Raw genomic sequence first — 13,291 nt, 5'->3', positions numbered from 1 at the left:
CAATATACTACACCTTCTACGGCGATGGAGAGATCAGCACCTGTATGGAACACATGGTACTACCACACTACACTATACTACACCATACTACAATATACTACACCATACTACACCATACTACACTATACTACACTATACTACAATATACTACACCATACTACACCATACTACACTATACTACAATATACTACACCATACTATACCATACTACACTATACTACAACTTCTACAGCGATGGAGAGATCAGCATCTGTATGGAACACATGGTACTACTATACCTCACTATACTACACTATACCACACCATACTACACCACACTACACCATACCACACTATACTACACTATATTACCCCATACTACACTACACTACACCATACTACACTATACCACACCATACTGCGCTATACTACACCACACTACACTATACTACACTATACTGCACTATACTACACTATACTACACTACCCCATGCTACACTATACTGCAGTATACTACACTACCCCATACTACACCATACTACACTATACTACACCACACTACACTATACTACACCACACTACACTATGCTACACTATGCTACACTATACTACACTATACTACACCATACTACCCCATACTACACTATACTGCACCACACTACACCATACTACACTATACTACACTACCCCATGCTACACTATACTACAGTATACTACACTACCCCATACTACACCATACCACACTATACTACACTATACTACCTTATACTGCACTATACTACACTACACTGTACTACACTACCCTATACTACACTATACTACACTACACCATACTACACTACACTGTACTACACTACCCTATACTACACTATACTACACCATACTACACTATACTACACTACACTGTACTACACTACACCATACTACACTATACTACACTACACTGTACTACACTGCCCTATACTACACCATACTACACTATACTACACTACACTGTACTACACTGCCCTATACTACACCATACTACACTATACTACACTACACTGTACTACACTGCCCTATACTACACCATACTACACTACACTGTACTACACCATACTACACTACACTGTACTACACTGCCCTATACTACACCATACCACACTACACTATACTACACTACCCCATACTACACCACACTACACCATACCACACTATACTACACTATACTACACTACACTGTACTACACTGCCCTATACTACACCATACCACACTACACTATACTACACTACCCCATACTACACCACACTACACCATACTACACTATACTACACTACACTGTACTACACCACTACACCACTATAATACACATTCTACAGCGATTGAGATATTAGCATCTGTATGGAGCACATGGTACTACCATACCACACCACTATACTACACCACTATACTACACCAATATACTACACCATACTACACTATACTACACTACCCTGCACTATACTACACCTTCTACAGCGATGGAGAGATTAGCATCTGTATGGAACACATGGTACTACTATACCACACTATACTACACTATACCACACTACACTGTTCTTCTTTCCCCGTCCATCTCTCTGTTCCTCTGTCCCCGTCCATCTCTCTGTTCCTCTGTCCCCGTCCATCTCTCTGTCCCCGTCCATCTCTCTGTTCCTCTGTCCCCGTCCATCTCTCTGTCCCCGTCCATCTCTCTGTTCCTCTGTCCCCGTCCATCTCTCTGTCCCCGTCCATCTCTCTGTCCCTGTCCATCTCTCTGTTCCTCTGTCCCCGTCCATCTCTCTGTTCCTCTGTCCCCGTCCATCTCTCTGTTCCTCTGTCCCCGTCCATCTCTCTATTCCTCTGTCCCCGTCCATCTCTCTGTTCCTCTGTCCCTGTCCATCTCTCTGTCCCCGTCCATCTCTCTGTTCCTCTGTCCCCGTCCATCTCTCTGTTCCTCTGTCTCCGTCCATCTCTCTGTTCCTCTGTCCCCGTCCATCTCTCTGTTCCTCTGTCCCCGTCCATCTCTCTGTTCCTCTGTCCCCGTCCATCTCTCTGTCCCTGTCCATCTCTCTGTTCCTCTGTCCCCGTCCATCTCTCTGTCCCCGTCCATCTCTCTGTCCCCGTCCATCTCTCTGTCCCCGTCCATCTCTCTGTTCCTCTGTCCCCGTCCATCTCTCTGTTCCTCTGTCCCCGTCCATCTCTCTGTCCCTGTCCATCTCTCTGTTCCTCTGTCCCCGTCCATCTCTCTGTCCCCGTCCATCTCTCTGTTCCTCTGTATCCGTCCATCTCTCTGTTCCTCTGTCCCCATCCATCTCTCTGTTCCTCTGTCCCCGTCCATCTCTCTGTTCCTCTGTCCCCGTCCATCTCTCTGTCCCCGTCCATCTCTCTGTTCCTCTGTATCCGTCCATCTCTCTGTTCCTCTGTCCCTGTCCATCTCTCTGTCCCCGTCCATCTCTCTGTTCCTCTGTCTCCGTCCATCTCTCTGTTCCTCTGTCTCCGTCCATCTCTCTGTCCATCTCTCTGATCCTCTGTCCCCGTCCATCTCTCTGTTCCTCTGTCCCCGTCCATCTCTCTGTTCCTCTGTCCCCGTCCATCTCTCTGTCCCCATCCATCTCTCTGTTCCTCTGTCCCCGTCCATCTCTCTGTCCCTCTGTCCCTGTCCATCTCTCTGTCCCCGTCCAACTCTCTGTTCCTCTGTCCCCGTCCATCTCTCTGTTCCTCTGTCCCCGTCCATCTCTCTGTTCCTCTGTCCCCGTCCATCTCTATGTCCCCGTCCATCTCTCTGTCCCCGTCCATCTCTCTGTTCCTCTGTCCCCGTCCATCTCTCTGTTCCTCTGTCCCCGTCCATCTCTCTGTCCCCGTCCATCTCTCTGTTCCTCTGTCCCCGTCCATCTCTTTGTTCCTCCGTCCATCTCTCTGTCTGCAGGACGGTGGTTCTCTGGATCAGTCTCTGAAGAAAGCAGGAAAGATACCAGAACAGATCCTGGGGAAAGTCAGCATTGCTGTGGGTACCTCAAACACATCTATCTCTCTCTTCATCTATCTCTTCATCTATCTCTCTGACCCTCTACCTCTGACCCTCTATCTCTCTCTTCATCTATCTCTCTGACCCTCTATCTCTCTCTTCATCTATCTCTGACCCTCTATCTCTCTGACCCTCTACCTCTGACCCTCTATCTCTCTCTTCATCTATCTCTTCATCTATCTCTCTGACCCTCTATCTCTCTCTTCATCTATCTCTCTGACCCTCTACCTCTGACCCTCTATCTCTCTCTTCATCTATCTCTCTGACCCTCTACCTCTGACCCTCTATCTCGCTGACCCTCTACCTCTGACCCTCTATCTCTCTCTTCATCTATCTCTCTGACCCTCTACCTCTGACCCTCTATCTCTCTGACCCTCTACCTCTGACCCTCTATCTCTCTGACCCTCTACCTCTGACCCTCTATCTCTCTCTTCATCTATCTCTCTGACCCTCTACCTCTGACCCTCTATCTCTCTCTTCATCTATCTCTCTGACCCTCTATCTCTCTGACCCTCTACCTCTGACCCTCTATCTCTCTCGTCATCTATCTCTCTGCTCCCACGCTGAGGTCTGTCCAACGCTGGTCAGACCAAGCTGATTCCACACTCCAAGACTGCTTCCATCACGTGGACTGGGACATGTTTCGTATTGCGTCAGGCAACAACATTGACGAATACGCTGATTCGGTGTGCGAGTTCATTAGAACGTGCGTTGAAGATGTCGTTCCCATAGCAACGATTAAAACATTCCCTAACCAGAAACCGTGAATTGATGGCAGCATTCGCGTGAAACTGAAAGCGCGAACCACTGCTTTTAATCAGAGCAAGGTGACTGGTAACATGACCGAATATAAACAGTGCAGCTATTCCCTCCATAAGGCTATCAAACAAGCTAAGCGTCAGTACAGAGACAAAGTAGAATCTCAATTCAACGGCTCAGACACAAGAGGTATGTGGCAGGGTCTACAGTCAATCACGGACTACAGGAAGAAATCCAGCCCAGTCACGGACCAGGATGTCTTGCTCCCAGGCAGACTAAATAACTTTTTTGCCCGCTTTGAGGACAATACAGTGCCACTGACACGGCCTGCAACGGAAACATGTGGTCTCTCCTTCACTGCAGCCGAGGTGAGTAAAACATTTAAACGTATTAACCCTCGCAAGGCTGCAGGCCCAGACGGCATCCCCAGCCGCGCCCTCAGAGCATGCGCAGACCAGCTGGCTGGTGTGTTTACGGACATATTCAATCAATCCCTATACCAGTCTGTTGTTCCCACATGCTTCAAGAGGGCCACCATTGTTCCTGTTCCCATGAAAGCTAAGGTAACTGAGCTAAACGACTACCGCCCCGTAGCACTCACTTCCGTCATCATGAAGTGCTTTGAGAGACTAGTCAAGGACCATATCACCTCCACCCTACCTGACACCCTAGACCCACTCCAATTTGCTTACCGCTCAAATAGGTCCACAGACGATGCAATCTCAACCACACTGCACACTGCCCTAACCCATCTGGACAAGAGGAATACCTATGTGAGAATGCTGTTCATCGACTACAGCTCGGCATTTAACACCATAGTACCCTCCAAGCTCGTCATCAAGCTCGAGACCTTGGGTCTCGACCCCGCCCTGTGCAACTGGGTACTGGACTTCCTGACGGGCCACCCCCAGGTGGTGAGGGTAGGCAACAACATCTACACCCCGCTGATCCTCAACACTGGGGCCCCACAAGGGTGCGTTCTGAGCCCTCTCCTGTACTCCCTGTTCACTCACGACTGCGCGGCAACGCACGCCTCCAACTCAATCATCAAGTTTGCGGACGACACAACAGTGGTAGGCTTGATTACCAACAACGACGAGACGGCCTACAGGGAGGAGGTGAGGGCCCTCGGAGTGTGGGGTCAGGACAATAACCTCACACTCAACGTCAACAAAACTAAGGAGATGATTGTGGACTTCAGGAAACAGCAGAGGGAACACCCCCCTATCCACATCGATGGAACAGTAGTGGAGAGGGTAGTAAGTTTTAAGTTCCTCGGCATACACATCACAGACAAACTAAATTGGTCCACTCACACAGACAGCATCGTGAAGAAGGCGCAGCAGCGGTTGCCCGCATCCTGACGGGCTGTATCACCGCCTGGTACGGCAACTGCTCCGCCCTCAACCGTAAGGCTCTCCAGAGGGTAGTGAGGTCTGCACAACGCATCACCGGGGGCAAACAACCTGCCCTCCAGGACACCTACACTACCCGATGTTACAGGAAGGCCATAAAGATCATTAAGGACAACACCCACCCGAGCCACTGCCTGTTCACCCCGCTATCATTGCAGAAGGCGAGGTCAGTACAGGTGCATCAAAGCTGGGACCGAGAGACTGAAAAACAGCTTCTATCTCAAGGCCATCAGACTGTTAAACAGCCACCACTAACATTGAGTGGCTGCTGCCAACACACTGACACTGACTCAACTCCAGCCACTTTAATAATGGGAAATGATAGGAAAGGATGTAAAATATATCACTAGCCACTTTAAACAATGCTACATAATATAATGTTTACATACCCTACATTACTCATCTCATATGTATACGTATATACTGTACTCTATCATCTACTGCATCCTTATGTAATACATGTATCACTAGCCACTTTAACTATGCCACTTTGTTTACATACTCATCTCATATGTATATACTGTACTCGATACCATCTACTGTATCTTGCCTATGCTGCTCTGTACCATCACTCATTCATATATCCTTATGTACATATTCTTTATCCCCTTACACTGTGTATAAGACAGTAGATTAGGAATTGTTAGTTAGATTACTTGTTGGTTATTACTGCATTGTCGGAACTAGAAGCACAAGCATTTCGCTACACTCACATTAACATCTGCTAACCATGTGTATGTGACAAATAAAATTTGATTTTGATGATTAGACCCTCTATCTCTCTGACCCTCTCTCTCTGACCCTCTCTCTGAATTATATTTCAATTTAATGGGTTTTACTGGCATGGGAAACATATGTTAACGTCACCAAAGCAAGTGAAATAAATAATAAACAAAAGTTCACAAAACATAAAGACATTTCAAATGTCATATTATGTGTATATACAGTGTTGTAACGATGTGAAAATACTTAAAGTACAAAGTGGAAAATAAATCAACATAAATATGGGTTGTATTTACAATGGTGTTTGTTTTTCACTGGTTGCCCTTTTCTTGTGGCAACAGGTCACAAATCTTGCTGCTGTGATGGCACACTGTGGAATTTCACCCAGTAGATATGAGAGTTTATCAAAATTGGATTTGTTTTCGAATTCTTTGTGGATCTGTGTAATCTGAGGGAAATATGTCTCTCTAATATGGTCATACATTGGGCAGGAGGTTAGGAAGTGCAGCTCAGTTTCCACCTCATTTTATGGGCAGTGAGCACATAGCCTGTCTTCTCTTGAGAGCCAGGTCTGTCTACGGCGGCCTTTCTCAATAGCAAGGCTATGCTCACTGTCTGTACATAGTCAAAGCTTTCCTTAAGTTTGGGTCAGTCACAGTGGACAGGTATTCTGTGTAGGGTAATTCTATTTTAGTTTCCTCATCGTTTAGTCGGGTCTAACGATGTTGCTTTGTCTCTCATTTACTGAGCTAAAAGTCTAAAATTACAACACAAAAATGAATGAATGATGCAGTCAGGGAGATTTCCATGATAGAATGGTTTGAACCATATCAATTGTACTGTATGCTGATGGTGCCTACTGATGGTGCCTACTGATGGTGTCTGCTGATGGTGTATGCTGATGGTGTCTGCTGATGGTGTATGCTGATGGTGTCTACTGATGGTGTCTGCTGATGGTGTATGCTGATGGTGTCTGCTGATGGTGCCTACTGATGGTGCCTACTGATGGTGTCTACTGATGGTGTATGCTGATGGTGTCTGCTGATGGTGTATGCTGATGGTGTCTGCTGATGGTGTCTGCTGATGGTGCCTACTGATGGTGCCTACTGATGGTGTCTACTGATGGTGCCTACTGATGGTGTCTACTGATGGTGTATGCTGATGGTGTCTGCTGATGGTGTCTGTCCCTCTGCTCCTCCAGGTGATTAAAGGCCTGTCCTACCTGAGAGAGAAACACAAGATCATGCATAGAGGTGAGACGGAGAAAGGAGAGAGGTTCAAAAGATACTCATTTATTTCAAAACTGCAGATTTATAGCTAATCATTCATATTGTCATTCATACTGTCTTGGTGTTTGACACTGTGGACCATACCATCTTGGTTTCTATCACTGTGGACCATACCATCTTGGTTTTTAACACTGTGGACCATACCATCTTGGTGTTTGACACTGTGGACCATACCATCTTTGTTTTTAACACTGTGGACCATACCATCTTGGTATTTTGACACTGTGGACCATACCATCTTGGTTTTTATCACTGTGGACCATACCATCTTGGTTTTTAACACTGTGGACCATACCATCTTGGTGTTTAACACTGTGGACCATACCATCTTGGTGTTTAACACTGTGGACCATACCATCTTGGTTTTTAACACTGTGGACCATACCGTCTTGGTGTTTAACACTGTGGACCATACCATCTTGGTGTTTAACACTGTGGACCATACCATCTTGGTTTTTAACACTGTGGACCATACCGTCTTGGTGTTTAACACTGTGGACCATACCATCTTGGTGTTTAACACTGTGGACCATACCATCTTGGTTTTTAACACTGTGGACCATACCATCTTGGTGTTTAACACTGTGGACCAAACTGTCTTGGTGTTTAACACTGTGGACCATACCATCTTGGTGTTTAACACTGTGGACCAGACTGTCTTGGTGTTTGACACTGTGGACCATACCATCTTGGTGTTTAACACTGTGGACCATACCATCTTGGTGTTTAACACTGTGGACCATACCATCTTGGTGTTTAACACTGTGGACCAAACTGTCTTGGTGTTTAACACTGTGGACCATACCATCTTGGTGTTTAACACTGTGGACCAAACTGTCTTGGTGTTTAACACTGTGGACCATACCATCTTGGTGTTTAACACTGTGGACCAGACTGTCTTGGTGTTTGACACTGTGGACCATACCATCTTGGTGTTTAACACTGTGGACCATACCATCTTGGTGTTTAACACTGTGGACCATACCATCTTGGTGTTTAACACTGTGGACCAGACTGTCTTGGTGTTTAACACTGTGGACCATACCGTCTTGGTGTTTAACACTGTGGATCAGACTGTCTTGGTGTTTAACACTGTGGACCATACCATCTTGGTTTTTAACACTGTGGACCATACCATCTTGGTGTTTAACACTGTGGACCAAACTGTCTTGGTGTTTGACACTGGACCATACCATCTTGGTGTTTAACACTGTGGACCAGACTGTCTTGGTGTTTAACACTGTGGACCAGACTGTCTTGGTGTTTAACACTGTGGACCATACCATCTTGGTGTTTAACACTGTGGACCAAACTGTCTTGGTGTTTAACACTGTGGACCAAACTGTCTTGGTGTTTAACACTGTGGATCAGACTGTCTTGGTGTTTGACACTGTGGACCATATTGTCTTGGTGTTTAACACTGTGGACCAGACTGTCTTGGTGTTTAACACTGTGGACCATACTGTCTTGGTGTTTAACACTGTGGACCAAACTGTCTTGGTGTTTAACACTGTGGACCATACCATCTTGGTGTTTAACACTGTGGACCAGACTGTCTTGGTGTTTAACACTGTGGACCAGACTGTCTTGGTGTTTAACACTGTGGACCATACTGTCTTGGTGTTTAACACTGTGGACCATACCATCTTGGTGTTTAACACTGTGGACCATACCATCTTGGTGTTTAACACTGTGGACCATACTGTCTTGGTGTTTAACACTGTGGACCATACTTTCTCTGTGCAGAAATTGAGCTGTATTGGGATTACTGGTCATGCTCTGAGTGGTTTGTGAACCATCCAATCACATTTGTTCAACAGGGAAACATTATTTTTTAAGGAGAAAACCTTCCACTGCTGGTCCTAGAGTGAAATAGCTCAGTCTGGTTCTAAGATTCTGGTTCAAATTTCAAGCTGTACTCAGAAAAATAAATGAGCTTAAACTAGATTTTATTAAAACCACACTGCATAACAACGTGGATCACTATTGCGAGGTTACTTATATGATTATGAACATACGACAACAATGCTCAAGACAATTAATCGGTTTCCAACAATCCCTCATCTTGAACAGCGATCACTCACTAGGCCACTTTGTTTACATACCCTACATTACTCATCTCATACGTATATACTGTACTCGATACCATCTACTGTATCTTGCCTATCTGTATCTTGTACCATCACTCATTCATATATCCTTATGTACATATTCTTTATCCCCTTACACTTGTGTGTATAAGACAGTAGTTTTGGAATTGTTAGTTAGATTACTTGCTGGTTATTACTTCATTGTCAGAACTAGAAGCACAAGCATTTCACTACACTCACATTAACATCTCCCAGAACACTTTAAGTGTTCTCTGTACGGTCCACATTCCTCCTTGTTTCACACTGCTGTGAGTGCCATGACTAATTGGTATCTCAATGCATGTTTGGTCTAAATTACTATACATTTCATTTTTCAGACCCCCACAGTCAACCCGATAGCCCAAATATTTTTTGGGGTCGGGGGGAGCAACCCTAAATCAATTACGGGCACGGTTGACCCCCCCTCTTCATATGGCTTTACAGTTCATCCTCACAGTGTAACTCATGACTGTCAGAGAGGAGGGGGGGGGGTCAACGCTCTTCATCGTGTCCCGATATCAGTATCTGAGGAATAATCTGATTGGACCGTAGTGAACACCGTTGTTGCCTGTACTTCAGCCGGTTAGATGGGGGGGGGGGGGGGGGGGGTCTCTGTCGAAATATCCCTTCCACGCGTCTAAATACCGTGTGGGGTCACTATCGCCGCCAAAACCTTGAGAGGAGAAACCGGAACAAAAGTCTAAAAGGACATGTTTTGATTCAGGGTATCCAGAAAAACTTCCACTGTAACTATCTTCCAGACAAACTTCCACTGTAACTATCTTCCAGACAAACTTCCACTGTAACTATCTTCCAGACAATCTTCCACTGTAACTATCTTCCAGACAAACTTCCACTGTAACTATCTTCCACTATCTTCCAGACAAACTTCCACTGTAACTATCTTCCAGACAATCTCCCACTGTATGACTAACTTATTACATTCTCAATATTCCTAAAAACAAATGTCGTAAACAAATTTAAAAAAAATAATTAACAACGCGCTGTTGAAACCATTTTTTTGATAATTGACTTGAAGTCCCCGATCATATTGGTGACTTCACTGCAGAGTTAACGGGTCAGAGAGTCAGAGAGGGGAGGAACCCTGACCATACAGCAGAACACAGCCTGGTGGGATTTGTATTTAAGCAGGGATCTCTCTCTCCCGGAAGAGAAAATTAACATTTTGTTAGTTTTCACTATTGCTAAAACCTTCATCTGCAACAAAGGTTTTAATTACAGACAAAACTAAACATGATAACCCCCCCCCTCTCTCTCTCCCTACTGGAAGGCATCATTTGAGTTTTAATCAACGTTTTACTGTATATACTATTACCAATCTCTGTTGGTCATCTCTCACTATTTGCCTCACACTCATTCATGTTTATTAGTTTGAGATTAATATCTAATGTAAAAAAAATATATATATTTAACCAGGCAAGTCAGTTAAGAACAAATTCTTATTTTCAATGACGGCCTGGGAACAGTGGGTTAACTGCCTGTTCAGGGGCAGAACAACAGATTTGTACCTTGTCAGCTCGGGGATTCGAACTTGCTACCTTTCGGTTACTAGTCCACCGCTCTAACCACTAGGCTACCCTGCCGCCCCGTGAGGACATAATAATTGTAAATTTCATCAGCCAGATACCAATGTTCACCAAAATGTTAAAAAACGTACCGCATCGATTGACCTTAACGCTTTCTATGTTGTTTCCTAATTTTGTCCAGCAGGCGCGAGTAACGTCTTGGGCTTTTGTACTGTTCGCTATAGTCGCTGCTTCATGTGGAACATAGAAATCAACTCTTTGACCCACAGAGGTGGAGGTGCTGTGATGCAGAACCATTTGGGTTGCTTACACTAATTGGCATGGTGGCATTTCTCTAAAGATTTACCCCATTACATGACTGGTCTGTCCCTCCGTGGTTCTAGATTTACCCCAGTACATGACTGGTCTGTCCCTCTGTGGTTCTAGATTTACCCCAGTACATGACTGGTCTGTCCCTCCGTGGTTCTAGATTTACCCCAGTACATGACTGGTCTGTCCCTCCGTGGTTCTAGATTTACCCCAGTACATGACTGGTCTGTCCCTCTGTGGTTCTAGATTTACCCCAGTACATGACTGGTCTGTCCCTCCGTGGTTCTAGATTTACCCCAGTACATGACCGGTCTGTCCCTCCGTGGTTCTAGATTTACCCCAGTACATGACTGGTCTGTCCCTCCGTGGTTCTAGATTTACCCCAGTACATGACCGGTCTGTCCCTCCGTGGTTCTAGATTTACCCCAGTACATGACCGGTCTGTCCCTCTGTGGTTCTAGATTTACCGCAGTACATGACTGGTCTGTCCCTCCGTGGTCCTAGATTTACCGCAGTACATGACTGGTCTGTCCCTCCGTGGTTCTAGATTTACCCCAGTACATGACTGGTCTGTCCCTCCGTGGTTCTAGATTTACCCCAGTACATGACTGGTCTGTCCCTCCGTGGTTCTAGATTTACCCCAGTACATGACTGGTCCTAGATTTACCCCAGTACATGACTGGTCTGTCCCTCCGTGGTTCTAGATTTACTGCTGTACATGACTGGTCTGTCCCTCCGTGGTTCTAGATTTACCCCAGTACATGACTGGTCTGTCCCTCCGTGGTTCTAGATTTACCCCAGTACATGACTGGTCTGTCCCTCCGTGGTTCTAGATTTACCCCAGTACATGACTGGTCTGTCCCTCCGTGGTTCTAGATTTACCCCAGTACATGACTGGTCTGTCCCTCCGTGGTTCTAGATTTACCCCAGTACATGACTGGTCTGTCCCTCCGTGGTTCTAGATTTACCCCAGTACATGACTGGTCTGTCCCTCCGTGGTTCTAGATTTACCCCAGTACATGACTGGTCTGTCCCTCCGTGGTTCTAGATTTACCCCAGTACATGACTGGTCTGTCCCTCTGTGGTTCTAGATTTACCGCAGTACATGACTGGTCTGTCCCTCCGTGGTTCTAGATTTACCCCAGTACATGACTGGTCTGTCTCTCCGTGGTTCTAGATTTACCCCAGTACATGACTGGTCTGTCCCTCCGTGGTTCTAGATTTACCCCAGTACATGACTGGTCTGTCCCTCTGTGGTTCTAGATTTACCCCAGTACATGACTGGTCTGTCCCTCCGTGGTTCTAGATTTACCCCAGTACATGACTGGTCTGTCCCTCCGTGGTTCTAGATTTACTGCTGTACATGACTGGTCTGTCTCTCTGTGGTTCTAGATTTACCGCAGTACATGACTGGTCTGTCCCTCCGTGGTTCTAGATTTACCCCAGTACATGACTGGTCTGTCCCTCCGTGGTTCTAGATTTACTGCTGTACATGACTGGTCTGTCCCTCCGTGGTTCTAGATTTACCCCAGTACATGACTGGTCTGTCCCTCTGTGGTTCTAGATTTACCCCAGTACATGACTGGTCTGTCTCCGTGGTTCTAGATTTACCCCAGTACATGACCGGTCTGTCCCTCCGTGGTTCTAGATTTACCCCAGTACATGACTGGTCTGTCCCTCCGTGGTTCTAGATTTACCCCAGTACATGACCGGTCTGTCCCTCCGTGGTTCTAGATTTACCCCAGTACATGACTGGTCTGTCCCTCCGTGGTTCTAGATTTACCCCAGTACATGACCGGTCTGTCCCTCCGTGGTTCTAGATTTACCCCAGTACATGACTGGTCTGTCTCTCCGTGGTTCTAGATTTACCCCAGTACATGACTGGTCTGTCTCTCCGTGGTTCTAGATTTACTGCTGTACATGACTGATTCTTGCTCATCCTCTCCCTCTCTGCCTGTCTCCCTCTCTGCCTGTCTCCCTCTCTGCCTGTCTCCCTCTCTGCATGTCTCCCTCTCTGCCTGTCTCTCTCTCTGCCTGTCTCTCTCTCTGCCTGTCTCTCTCTCTGCCTGTCTCTCTCTCTGCCTGTCTCTCTCTCTGCCTGTCTCTCTCTCTGCC

General features: G+C 46.1%; 1 protein-coding gene across 1 annotated transcript in view; it reads left to right on the top strand.

Annotated features, from left to right (window-relative positions):
- The window catches only part of map2k1 (mitogen-activated protein kinase kinase 1), a 77,326-nt gene that overhangs the window by 33,477 nt on the left and 30,558 nt on the right, over nt 1-13,291 (top strand). The window contains exons 4-5 of the mRNA XM_064990206.1: nt 2,907-2,984; nt 7,104-7,155. Coding sequence (XP_064846278.1) covers nt 2,907-2,984; nt 7,104-7,155 — 130 coding nt within the window. The remainder of the gene's footprint in view (nt 1-2,906; nt 2,985-7,103; nt 7,156-13,291) is intronic.

The sequence above is a fragment of the Oncorhynchus masou genome, chromosome 15 (assembly GCF_036934945.1).
Source record: "Oncorhynchus masou masou isolate Uvic2021 chromosome 15, UVic_Omas_1.1, whole genome shotgun sequence".
NCBI lineage: Eukaryota > Metazoa > Chordata > Actinopteri > Salmoniformes > Salmonidae > Oncorhynchus > Oncorhynchus masou.
The sequence above is the reverse complement of the archived record's forward strand: the minus strand, read 5'-3'. Positions and strand labels throughout refer to the sequence as shown.